At 50.8% G+C, this 11,597-nt stretch overlaps 1 protein-coding gene across 1 annotated transcript in view; it reads left to right on the top strand.

Annotated features, from left to right (window-relative positions):
• Window positions 1-286: 286 nt before the first annotated feature.
• Window positions 287-11,597, top strand: part of EAH_00032340 (hypothetical protein, conserved) — a gene marked incomplete at both ends in the record, with an annotated part of 15,760 nt that continues 4,449 nt past the window's right edge. Inside the window, 25 exons of the mRNA XM_013395990.1 lie at window positions 287-672; window positions 905-1,024; window positions 1,136-1,363; window positions 1,563-1,669; window positions 1,888-1,940; window positions 2,170-2,316; window positions 2,699-2,941; window positions 3,296-3,410; window positions 3,958-4,043; window positions 4,387-4,492; window positions 4,748-4,884; window positions 5,074-5,205; window positions 5,535-5,678; window positions 5,915-6,102; window positions 6,383-6,476; window positions 6,635-6,834; window positions 6,987-7,057; window positions 7,255-7,345; window positions 7,570-7,678; window positions 8,022-8,875; window positions 9,436-9,753; window positions 9,924-10,167; window positions 10,346-10,672; window positions 10,871-10,916; window positions 11,309-11,555. Of these exons, the coding sequence (XP_013251444.1) occupies window positions 287-672; window positions 905-1,024; window positions 1,136-1,363; window positions 1,563-1,669; window positions 1,888-1,940; window positions 2,170-2,316; window positions 2,699-2,941; window positions 3,296-3,410; window positions 3,958-4,043; window positions 4,387-4,492; window positions 4,748-4,884; window positions 5,074-5,205; window positions 5,535-5,678; window positions 5,915-6,102; window positions 6,383-6,476; window positions 6,635-6,834; window positions 6,987-7,057; window positions 7,255-7,345; window positions 7,570-7,678; window positions 8,022-8,875; window positions 9,436-9,753; window positions 9,924-10,167; window positions 10,346-10,672; window positions 10,871-10,916; window positions 11,309-11,555 (4,793 nt within the window). The remainder of the gene's footprint in view (window positions 673-904; window positions 1,025-1,135; window positions 1,364-1,562; window positions 1,670-1,887; window positions 1,941-2,169; window positions 2,317-2,698; window positions 2,942-3,295; window positions 3,411-3,957; window positions 4,044-4,386; window positions 4,493-4,747; window positions 4,885-5,073; window positions 5,206-5,534; window positions 5,679-5,914; window positions 6,103-6,382; window positions 6,477-6,634; window positions 6,835-6,986; window positions 7,058-7,254; window positions 7,346-7,569; window positions 7,679-8,021; window positions 8,876-9,435; window positions 9,754-9,923; window positions 10,168-10,345; window positions 10,673-10,870; window positions 10,917-11,308; window positions 11,556-11,597) is intronic.

The raw sequence follows: 11,597 nt of genomic DNA on the forward strand, positions 1-11,597 counted from the left end.
ACTGGTATTTCTCTTTATTTCAGAGAGAGAGAGAGGGAGAGCCCTTACCCGCTGCTGGTTTGCTAGCCGGTCGGTGAGACTAAGAGGGCTTGTTCTTCCGTCTTCTGTCTTAAAGATAAAGCATAATAACTCAGAAAAAGGAGAATATATATTCATTTTTATTTTATTCTTCATTATAATCATCTATATACACTCCACCAGCCACCGCAGCGGCAGCAAAGCTCTTCGCCGTCTCGCATCCATACAGACTCCGTCTCACTGCTCTGCAGTATAAAGACATCTGATAATGGCAGAGATTAGTTCAGACTCAGATGATGAATGCGTTTGTACGGGTATTGTTGGGGGCCCCTCAGGGGCCCCCAGCCGTACCCCACGCCCCCAGCGAGGGGCCTTCTTTCCTTCTGGAGAGGTAATGGCGTCTCCTTCTAGAGGGAGGCTAACGAATGCATGCAGCGCAGCAAATGATGCTGGCGAAGTTGTAGTGATGGAGTATAGCAGCACTTATATGCGTGTTGAGCATAGAATTGATGGTGGGGCCCCCTACTTAGGCTGCTGCGGCTCGCCAGCTGCAACTGCTAAGCGGCGTGCCTTAGAAAATCTTGAACGCCAGCGAGCCCAGCAAATAGAGACACCTAACCATTTTATCTCCCCCAAGACCTGCGGACATCAGAAGTGAGTGGTTTATTATTGTTGGGGTTGTAGGGTTTGTGGGGTGTTTGCTGCGATGCTGATTGTGCATGCATGCATTGAGCACCTGCGGTGTACATTCAGTGGAGGAGACGGAAGCCTGAAAAGGAGACAAAGCAATGCATAAATATCTTTTTGTATATCTGCTGCACCCTCTTGTTGTAAATGCAGAAGACAAGACAGCCGATCACTGCACAAGACCTCTTGCATATTGAAGCCTGAAGAGAAGGTCCTCGATGTACGCCGCCTCGACTTTAGCCAGCAGATACAAACAAAACCTCGGGGACGCCCAGCAGCAGCAGCAGCAGCAGGGCGGGAAGCCCCACGAGGCCAGCCAGTAGGCGACGAGGCCCTCTGGGGTGGAGCGTTTAGGGAGAGGCCCGCATGGCTGCCATTGCCGGGTGGGGCCTTAGACTTTAGGGTTTAGGGTTTAGGGTTTAGGATTTAGGGTTTTTAATTTGCTGGAGTTTGGGCTGTCGGGTGTTCGTAAGACATCATTTACTCATTCAGTCTCTGAGGACCTCAGCGGAGTCATTCATATTACTGCTTTATTTTGCTGCTCTTCTTTTTATTTGCTTCTGAATAACACAGATCAAGCAGTTAATGCTAAGGGACAGAAGGTGGAGTGGCTAAGGCATGCACTCTACGGCGTAGGGACCTTCGTCGATGTCGAGAGGTGTGTCTTGAGCAGCAGGTGATCGTATTGATTTCTCTTTGCTGCAGATTCTATGGCTGTTGCTGCTGCTGCAGCAGCAGCTGCAGCAGCAGCAGCTGCTGCTGCAGCTGTATTTAATGCCGTCATCCAGTTTCGAATGGGGAGCGCAGAGGCTGCTGCTGCTGCTGCTGCTGCTGTGCTGCTGTGTTGTTGTGTACAGAGCCCACGAGTACGTAGAGTGCGTAAAGGCCCTGGGCAGAGAGAGGCGGCTAAAGGCGTATGGGCGGCACGAAGACTTAAGAGAGAAATTTCAAAGGAGACCAGATGGTGCTGTTTTCTGTTGCATTTATGTTAGCTAGCTGCATGGCTGATCCTTCATTCAACCCCACACTTTGTTGCTTTGCTGTACCCCTTGGCTGTGGTGCTGCTGCCAGAACCCCAATCTTTTCTGACAGTAGAGAGAGCTCTAACGCGTCGTGCTGCTGCTGTTGCTGCTGTTGCTGCTGTTGCTGCTGCTGCTGTGTGTGTTGCTTGCTGAACGTCAGAGTGGAGGTTCTGGTGCAAAGGGATTGGAGGCAAGCATTTTATTACGAAGAGGGTGAAGCTGCCGAAGTTTAGCAGAGAGTCAGAGTTCATAGGGCTTGTGTACCCATACCCTCGTGGCCAGGCAAGGATATTTTTGTATTTTTATGTATATCTTACAGAATTAGAGAAACTCTTTTATCTGTTCTATCTGTTGACTTTCTTCGTTGCTGGGGCTGCATGTGCATCTTCTGTGCATGCATATGGGTTTTAATATCTCTTCTGCTTTTTCTATGAAACTTCAGCTCAAGTTGGAAGACATTCTGTTACCAAGAGAGTCTTTAACAGGTGTCTTTGGGCATGTAAAAGACTTAAGGGGTTTGCTGGCTCAGGAGGGGCTGAAACCCACCAATCAATGCGCCGCTAAAGTAATTATTTCCTTAAAGGAGCAAGTATGTTGGTCCCTTTGCGATATACAGACACTCCAACATCGTTGCGCACTCGAAGACTGCAGGGGGCGCATGCTGCTCAAAACAGCAGCAGCAGCAGCAGCAGCAGAATCCTGCTGCAGCATGCAGCTGCAACATGCAGCAGCACCGCGCCTTCAGCTACCCAACACATTTTCTCTCTTCTCTTCTTAGTTGCATTGCTTCTAGAGGCAGGACAGAGGGAGCTGCATTGTTATGAGGTTGAGGGTGTTCATCAGCAGCACGGCGAAGTGGTTTGAATGCCCTTAAGGGGGGACTTAGAGAGTTGATTTGTTAAGAAGATAAGAGAGATTGATATGCTTTTGAATGCTTTTGTATTTCTCTGGGGTGGTGAATCTTTTCTCAGATTATTCGGTGCTTAGAGGGGAGACAGAATTTCATTGCTGTTGAAAAGTGCGGCCCAACGCACAACGTACAGTTAGCAGAAGAAGAACACCGTGAGAGGGTAGGGCTTCAAAGCCAAGCAGTGCCGCAGCACTTCAGGGCTGTTGCTTCTCTTGGTGAATATGATGCTCTGCCTGCGGCCACCATATTGGGGCCCCCATACGGGGGAGTTATGCGCCCTGCAGGAGAACTCGCACTGATGCAGGTGGGTCTGTACAGCGGAGATCTGCTGTACAACAGCATATAAAACATCTACTATTAACAACAATGAACAGCACGTACACTCCAAACACCGAGCGCACACCAACCCTCCTGCCATTATACACCTGCCCGGGTGTACATACAGCGTGTTGAGCTCTCGAGTCTGCAGTTCTTAATGGGTGGCTGCTGAGGGTTTAAGCTGAGGGTTGAGGCTGTCTGGTTACCTGCTGCTGCACCTGCTGTTGCTGCTGCTGCTCCTGCTGCTCCTGCAGCAGCAGCAATAGCTGTGAAGGCTGTTGCGTATCCGCACGCATGAACAGTCTGGCTTAAGGCCTGTTCTCTACTCTGCGTGTTGCAGATTATTCATGACCAAATGAGGAATCTTCAAGGGCCCCCGCGGCAGTCGTACGCATTTCGTATAGACAATTTGAGTTGCATCGGCGAGTGGGAGGCGCAAGAAGACAAGGAAGAAGGTAAGCTTTTAATAGACGCACAAGGGAAACAAAGATGAGGCTGTAGTAGTAAACAAATAAGAAAGAGGGTATGCCGCTAGCAGACACCGGAAAAAGACTGTGTGTGATCCTGAACTACATATATATAGGGAAGAAGGCAAGCCTGTAGAGAAGCTTTTAACTCCTCTTGTGTCTTATAGCTGGTGTTTGTTTGGGGAATTAGAAATGTTTTCTTCTGCCGCGAGAAAGATAGCCAAACGGCAGCACCTAGTTCTTCAGCTATCCCTCACAATTCAAGCAGCATATTAGAAATGCTGCTGGTATGTGGCTGTTGCTGCCTTATAGCTTCTGGAGAGAACAGAAGAGCGTTGATGGGGCGCAGGTGTACGCTCTCGTGGTAGAGAAAGCGGAAGAGGTCTGGGGAGTGCGAAGGCGAATATGCAGTAATAGCCATATATTGTGGATTGTGTGCGTGTCAGTGGGTTTCTATGATATGTTTTTTCTTAGCTATTTCATGAAGAGAATAATTGTTCTTATTCAACAAATGCATGCAATTCTTCGGCTGCAGCAAGAAGAGGCTTCGAGACTGACGCAGATTTTGAAGACCCGGAGAACTCCGTATCCGGCGAAGAAGGGCTCGAAGAGGTCTGGGATGTGAGGCGACAGGCGGAGTGGGTTGGGGTTATTTGTTTTTGTGCATTTGGGTTCATCGTGGCCCCACAGAAGGGGAGAGAGAAAGAGACAGCAGGGGACTGCCGGTGTCAATACACCCGAACCCACTCTGTTCACTTCAGTATTTACTTTCTGGGGACCCTTTTTGGTTGCGGTCACTGCAAGGCAGTGGATCATATATACCGCTCTCTCTCTGTGTATATATATATGTAGATATTTATTATCGATATGCATACGTATATGCCTATACAGATATATATATATATATATATATATATATTGCTGCTGCGCGGGTCTGGCTGTCTCGCCTGTGTGTCTTTCACAGGCGGGGAGCAAGCCGTTGGCGAGCCTTGACGAAATTCACAATTACGTGCAGAGGACAATGAACAGACTGGCCTCTTGCAGAACTATTGAAGAGGCAACGCAAATAGGTAAGAAATTTATATGCAAGGAGTTTCCTGACCTTCTATGCTTCTTTTTGCATATTGAAACTGCAGCACAATTCCCTCATACCCAGTGCTGCTGCTGGCTTACTGGGGCTCTTCCGCTACGGCTGCGTGCAAAGCAGAGCCACTGAGACTGCTTCTTTGATGACAACCCATGCTGTATGCGTGTAAGATTTGGGGCTTTGGTAGTAGCTGCTCAAGGCTTCAATACGAACCCTCTCTTAATGCGCTATGTTGTAGAAAGAGATTTCTGCTTGAAGGACCCCGACATCCGCATGGATGGCGGCAGCAGCACAGAGCCTGACTTCCCCGAATTAGATGCGATGGATTACCGAAGCGAATACTCTATGATGAATGATGCTCACGGCTCCACTAACGTAAAACCTGCTGCTGCTGTTTTAGGGTGTTTCGTCGGTGCCTCCTGAAGCCCTTAGCAAAGCATAAGACACTAAAAGGCTGCCTCCAGGCTGGCCTGCTGCTGCTGCTGCCACTGCTGCTGCTGCCACTGCTGTCGCTGCTGAGTATACTGCTGCTGCTCCTTCTGCTGTGTTGCTTCTCGTGGTTAGATAGGAGACGTTAACAACTGCCACACCCTCATGGTGATCATCGCTGGCCTACCTTTTTTCTTTCCCGTAACAAATAGGCCTGTACGGAATGGAGAGGAGCTCCTCCTGTCTTACGGGCCTCACTACTGGACGGTGGGGAGGCGCTTGTCTTATTGCCAAACCCTTTTTATACCTTTTTCTTTCTTTGATCTATGGGTATATGTCTTATAGGAGAAGGGCAAGCTCCTAATGAGCCCTTAGTCCATAGTTTATCGAGTGTTGGGGTGTTAACTGTGGAAGACATCAAGATTATGTTTCGTGCACGCTCAATAGTTTTGTTGTATGAATAAAATTTATTACCACTATCCTTGGGTTTAGCCTGTCTGCGACTGACTTTGCATATGAGTATAGGCTTAAGGGTTTAGGGTTTAGAGTGTTAACATACAGGAGTTGCAAGCCTGTGCTGTACTGCGCCGCTGCAGGGGAATCAGTCGCCCGAGTCGCTGCTGTCTGCTACCTTCTTGCAAATGAAGGCGATGTTGAATCTGTCTTTTCAAAACAAACGCGATGAGATCGGCCGTGCAGAAGATGTACGGGATGACACAGCGCGCCTCGACAAGTCTCTGGTGAATCCCCCAAACCCTAATCCAAAACCCTAAACCCTAAACCCTTCCTTGAAAGGACCGGCGCTTGCCACCAAACCCTAAAACCCTAAACTCTAAACCCTAAACCGCCTGATGGTGTGCGCCCCAGCGTGGAAGGGGGGTGGCATTAGTGAGGCACCCGAGCACCTTCAGGGCGTGGCTGCTGTGCGTTTCCTTTTCAATTCTGATGGCCTCTGTTTTTCTTTGGGGGGGTTCAGGCTGACGAGAGAGCAGCAGCTGACGTCGCCGAGTTGCTGCAGCGGCTGGACCTGAGTGAGGGTTTGACAGAACAGCGCATGAGGGCGAGAGAATGGGTTGTTGAACTCCGCGACCGTCTGCACCAAGAAGGCCGGGGACAAGCAGTTTTGGGGGCTCTGGAGAAGACTGTGGCGTCGCTGTCTCGAGGGTAGGAGGCCTCATGCTGTTGCTCGTCATGCATGCAGTGCTGCTCTTTCAAAAGATACAGCAGCGCAGCTGCTGGCTCTGTTCCTTTTGGAATGGCCTTAATAAGTATTTGCAGATATCTTATTCCTGTCTTCGGCTAGTTGGGTCGGAGGTAGGGGCATTTGTCTGCCGTCTCGCCGTTGAGTTATTTGTTATTGTTGCTGCCTGTTATCTCTCTTAAGACATTCTTTGTACTACACTTCTTGCTTAGTTCTGTATGTACGTCTGTTATGTATGGCCAGGGATGACTTGGAGGAGACCTTCTCGACGCTGAAGGAAACAACTGAGCGTCTCTCTATGGATTACAAAAACCGCACCCGCGAACTGCAGGCGCAGGTGAGCGTAGTTGGGGTTGAAGCAAAGCAGTCAGAGATGTGTGGGTAGCCAGCTGCAGCAAGGTTGTCGCAGGATTACTCACCTGCGGATGATGTTGCTGTTGCTGCGGCTGCTGCTGTTGCTGTTGTTGGCTGGTGCGCTTTCGTATGGGTGTTCAGATCCAACGTTCTGAAGAAGCCCGTAGACAAGCTGAGGACAGGAACGCGCAGCTGCAGCGACACATAATGGCCCTTAACAACAGCTCCCAGCAGCAGGCGTCCCGCATGGCTAGAATGGCTGTCGAGCTGCGGCGCATGCATGCAATTTCTTTAAGGCATTTTGTAGAAAAGGAGAGAGCTGCATCTGCGAGCAGCTTTCAGTAGGCCTTTAAACTGCTGCAGAGCATAGAGCAAGGGTGGCTTGTTTTATAGTCGCTGTTGCTTTGTTATGTGCGTGGAAATATGAATGCTTTGCTGCTTGTGCAATTGAGCCGCATGCAGTTGTCTGCTTTCTGCTGCTCTCATGCTGCAGCACCGACGACTGCCCCTACGCGAAGGTCACAGAGCTCCTTGGCATCCCCGGCCTCCCCGTACATGCAACGGGTGCGGTTTAAGCTGCTACAATAGAGGCAACGCAGATGGAAGGGGCTTCGGGGCTTAAAAAAACCTATCAGCACGACGACGACGGCATGCTGTTTGCGAATGGTGTAGCGGTTGTGTTTGTTTCTTGCGCATCATTTCCCTTGCCTTTCTCACTGGCTAGAGAACTTAAGGGCTCGTGTAATTTGTACTTCGCACAGGTGGCGACTTCCAGCGACATGAAGACGTCTGCAAGGCAAGGCGCTTCCTCTTGAAGATGGAGCTGCTGGAGCGCCACACAGGCAAATGCGGGTGCGTACTGTCTAAAAGAGAAGTATGGGTTTATTATCTCATGTACTGTTTAACAAAGAAGTATGGGTTTTTTCTCTCTTGCTCTCACTGACAAGCGAAGGGTCTGAAGCTAACTACCGGGTTACCAGCAAGGCAGCAGCAGAAGCAGCAGCAGCAGCAGCACCACCACCACCACAGCCTTAGGTAAGGGTAGGCAGCAAACAGCTGTACTGTGCATGTTGCAGGCAATGCGGGATGCCTTACGTTAAGGGGCCCCTTGCACCTCATGGAGAGCAGCAGCACTTCTGGCACTGCCGCGCCGAAAACCATGACGTCGCTGAACTCGTTGAAGAGGTAAGTGCTTTCTTAGGCATTCCCTTCCTTATCAATGCAATCAACAATACCTCTTCCTGAGGCAGAGTATTCTTTCAGGAGTAAGGCAGTATTCGCTGGCCTTTAGATACAGCTGAGACTGAAGGATGCCGCTACAGAGGTATAGCTGTCTCCACTTAGTGTTGTGCTTTTTGAGTCCCTTGTGGCTCTACGTAGAAGTCTTCTTGTAGGAGGGAGCCCGAACGCGTTATTAGCAGGGCTTGAGGCTTGACACTCTGTGGCGGTTCCTTAGAAAGAACTGAGAAGTGTCTGGCTGCTGCTTCAGCTGATGTCGCTGCTGCTGCTGCTGCTGTGTGCGCGGTAGGGAGAGCTGTTGGCTCAAGGGCAAGGCTTTTTGCTGCAGAAGTGTTTGAATCTGTTGTCTCGTGATTCGCAATTATGTTGGTTTTTATTTGAAGTGCTGTGCTGCCTGGCGAAGACCTTTGCTCGACTGCGGCGGAAGCACTCAGCACGGAGAAGGCAGTGGAGTGCCTGGTGGGAGGAGACAGCCAGGAAGGTCTGTCTCCCCAGCAGCAGCAATGAACGGTCTCTGATGGGGCAGCTGCAACGGGACCACCCATCCCGAGATATACATAGCAAGCCTTGCCTTGCAGTTAAAGAAGATGAAGTTGAAGAGGGCGAGTTCAGGCCCTCGGACACCCCTCACTTAATGACGGTACAGGGGGGATTTCATCGAATGGCAGTCGATGGGGCAGTACGCCCCTCCTCAGCTTGCATGCACACGCATGCACAGTGCAGCAAATCATGCATAGCAGCAGAAACGCCAGGACGCTGCAGCAACAGGGAAGCTGTAAATGGGCCCAGCGCTTCACTGCACGGGAAGCACGAGGGGTCCCCCAGAAGCGAAGGCGCATGCGTCTGCCTAGCCAACAACAGCAACCGCTCAGGCGGGGACAGTGAAGCTGAAGATTCATGCAGCCATGAACCTCCTTGGGGCAGACGGCTCTGCGTGTGTGGCGGGAGAGACACCTGGGAGCGCGCAGCTAAGCGCTTTCGCTTAGGAGGAGGGGGCCCCCTGCGAGGTGGGAGCTACAGTGCCCGCATACAGGGCAAGGCAGCTGCAGGAGGCGAGCCTACTGGCAAGGGTGGGGCCTCTTTTGACTTGGATGCGTTTATTCTTGAGGACTTTGAAGACGATGCTGTCTCAGCACACACGGAGTAAGCCGCTGTCTTTAAGCTGTACACTGTGAGTAACAGAGTGCAACTGTGACTGCAGCACAGGCAAGCGAGAGACTTAACCTTCTCAACGCATAGAGACTTCCTGATGATAGTGGTGGAGCCCCTCCAGCAGTACGAATGCTGCATGCACCTGCATGCAGCAAGTGCAAGCAACGATGCAACTGCCTGACAGGGGCCCACTTACAGTTCAGGACAACTCTCCCCGTTAAGGATCGCTCGCCCTCTGTGCTGGGTGCCCTGCAGTACACTTGCCTTCGGGAGTTCGAGGTCTTTTATGCATGTAGCATATACGTATATATACATATATTCGTACATACAAGTATATATTTATATATCTGGAATCATGCATGTCTATATGTATATGCATGCATTTGCATAAGCAGTGCTAGTGTCTATCAACAGGCAGCTTGCGGCCAGCTGAGTTCCTGAAGGCGTTGGGACTGGCAGCGTGAAGGGACGTGCGAGGATTGCATGCAGGATTGCATGCAGAGTTAATGTGCCTCGCTGTGTTCGTGTGAACCTGCTACTGTGTGCTTCAGTTGGGTTGGGTGGGTCTTAGATTTGGGGGCTCTTCGATGGTCGTTTACGGGGGAGACGGAGGAGGAGCGGCGGAAGCAGGTGTTGCTGTTGATGTGCGATCTCCCGCTGCTGCTGCATGTGCTCTTCTATGTTTGCTTCAACAACTGCCTTGGCTTTACCCTCATCCCTGCAGCACTCAACAAAGACAACTGGCTGGGGGAGTTCCTTGAGGCTGCTCATCAATGCCTGCAAGAAGTCGAGAGCGAGTGCGACCCGCACATACACCTTAGTGCATGCAGCAGGAAAGAGCATGACGTTGCTGAGGCACAAAGGGCTCTGTAGCCTTAATAACCTAATTTAAATGTAGAGAGGGCCCTCAGGGGAGAGGCCTCCATGGCAACAGGCGGCGAGGGGCATTTCGTTCAAAGGTGCTGGGCGAGCTCAGGGAAGATGATGCAGCAGTTGTCTCCTAATGTCTCACCTTGTTGCTGGTTTGTGTGTTTAATAGATCGGAGACAACGCCAACAATGTGGATTTCGCGTTTCTTTCGAGCAGTGGAGGGTGCACACAAGGCGCTGGCCGCTATTGAAGAACAAAGGAAGGCAGTAGATGTTGCTGCTCTAGAACGAGATCTCGCTCGCAGACGTCACCTGCTGCATCAAGTGGAGACCCTGAGGGATCAGCGAGCAGCAGCAGCACTTCGAGCCGCACAGAATGGAGATGAACGTAGCGAGAAAGAGCTGCAAACGGAGGTACGAGCTGCCTGGCAAGGATGCTCCCTTTGTTAATTTATGCCTGGAAGAAGGTAGTACACGTCTTGCAGAACCTTGCTGGTGCAGCTGCTGCTGGTAAGGCTGCGCAGCCCTGCACCTGCTTCTGTAGCCGCAAAGTTTTGTTGCTGTTGCTGCTGCTGGGCGCGTTGCGGTTCAGCCAGAGGAGGAGTGCGAGCTGTGGAAAGAAATTCACAGGTTATCTGACGCTGTAAAGATTGGGGTGTCTTTACATTTGAATGCATGGGGGCAGCAACTGGCGCACTACATAGACACTCGGTACTTACGCCTGGAACAGTACGAGCGCGTGGAGAGGTCTAAAGAAGAGCGGCTTCGAGCGAGCCGCCGCACGCTGCAGCAGCAACAGCAGCAGGATGCACCAGAGGTAGAGAAGTACATGACGCAAGAACAAAAGGCCTTAGTGCTGCGAGAAAAACGCCGAGAGACGCGACCAAATTACCTCCGCTACTTCACCCTACGCACACGGGTGGGTCTTGCAGCTGCCGCTTCTCTGCCCCCCGGAAGAGGGGCTGGGCGCATGCACTTCGCCGAAGTGCCAGCACGTGTGTTGCCTTAGACTACACAAGGGACAGGTAGGGAGGCAATTCGCCCAGGGGTAGTTCCAGAGCTTTGCCAGCCCCTCATTGTTCGGCTGCTGCTGCTGCTGCTGCTTCTGCTGCTACAGATAGGAGTGTTCGACGACTGCGTTGCTCGCATCAAATACTTCGCTGGTAGGGATGATGGTCCTTTTGAACGAATTAAAGACTTTTACGAGACACTTGCGTTTTGCTTGATTGTTTCTGTGCTCATACCACAATTCGTCTTCTCCCTAGTGAATATCAAACCTATTGGAATTACCGATGAGAAGCATATCGCAGTAGCTATTCTTTACGTGGAGAAAGGCAGCTCCATGGTTTCAATACAGCCAAGATGAGGTCATGGAAAAGGTGTTGTTTTATCTTGTGGGGTTTAGGGTCGATGCTTGATTGCTTTTTCTAAGACAATTACACGCAAGGAAATTCTTATTGACCTAACTGTATCTGCATCGAGCGGCTTGACCCGGGGGTGTGCATGCATGGAGTGTTGCTTGAGCCTGTTGTGTTTCCTCTGCAAACATATTCAGGGCTAGAGGGAGGCAACATGCCTTCTGCAGCGAACAGAACGTTGGCTATCATAGCGCAGTATGCGGATGTGCGGCCGAGCACTTGGGAGCGCGATGTTAAGGGTGTTCAGCGCCCTGAGGTGGAGGCACTCCTGCAAGAAATCAACAACGAAGAAGAAGCAGATCGGATGCTGGGCAAACCACTCTTCGAATGGGCCATGGACAACTGGCCGCAACTACGAAAGGTGGTCGAGATTGGCGTCCAGAGGTACATGTATATATATATATATATATATATATATATATATAT

This window comes from Eimeria acervulina, genomic scaffold (genome assembly GCF_000499425.1).
Source record: "Eimeria acervulina Houghton genomic scaffold, Eah_scaff312, whole genome shotgun sequence".
Taxonomy (NCBI): domain Eukaryota; phylum Apicomplexa; class Conoidasida; order Eucoccidiorida; family Eimeriidae; genus Eimeria; species Eimeria acervulina.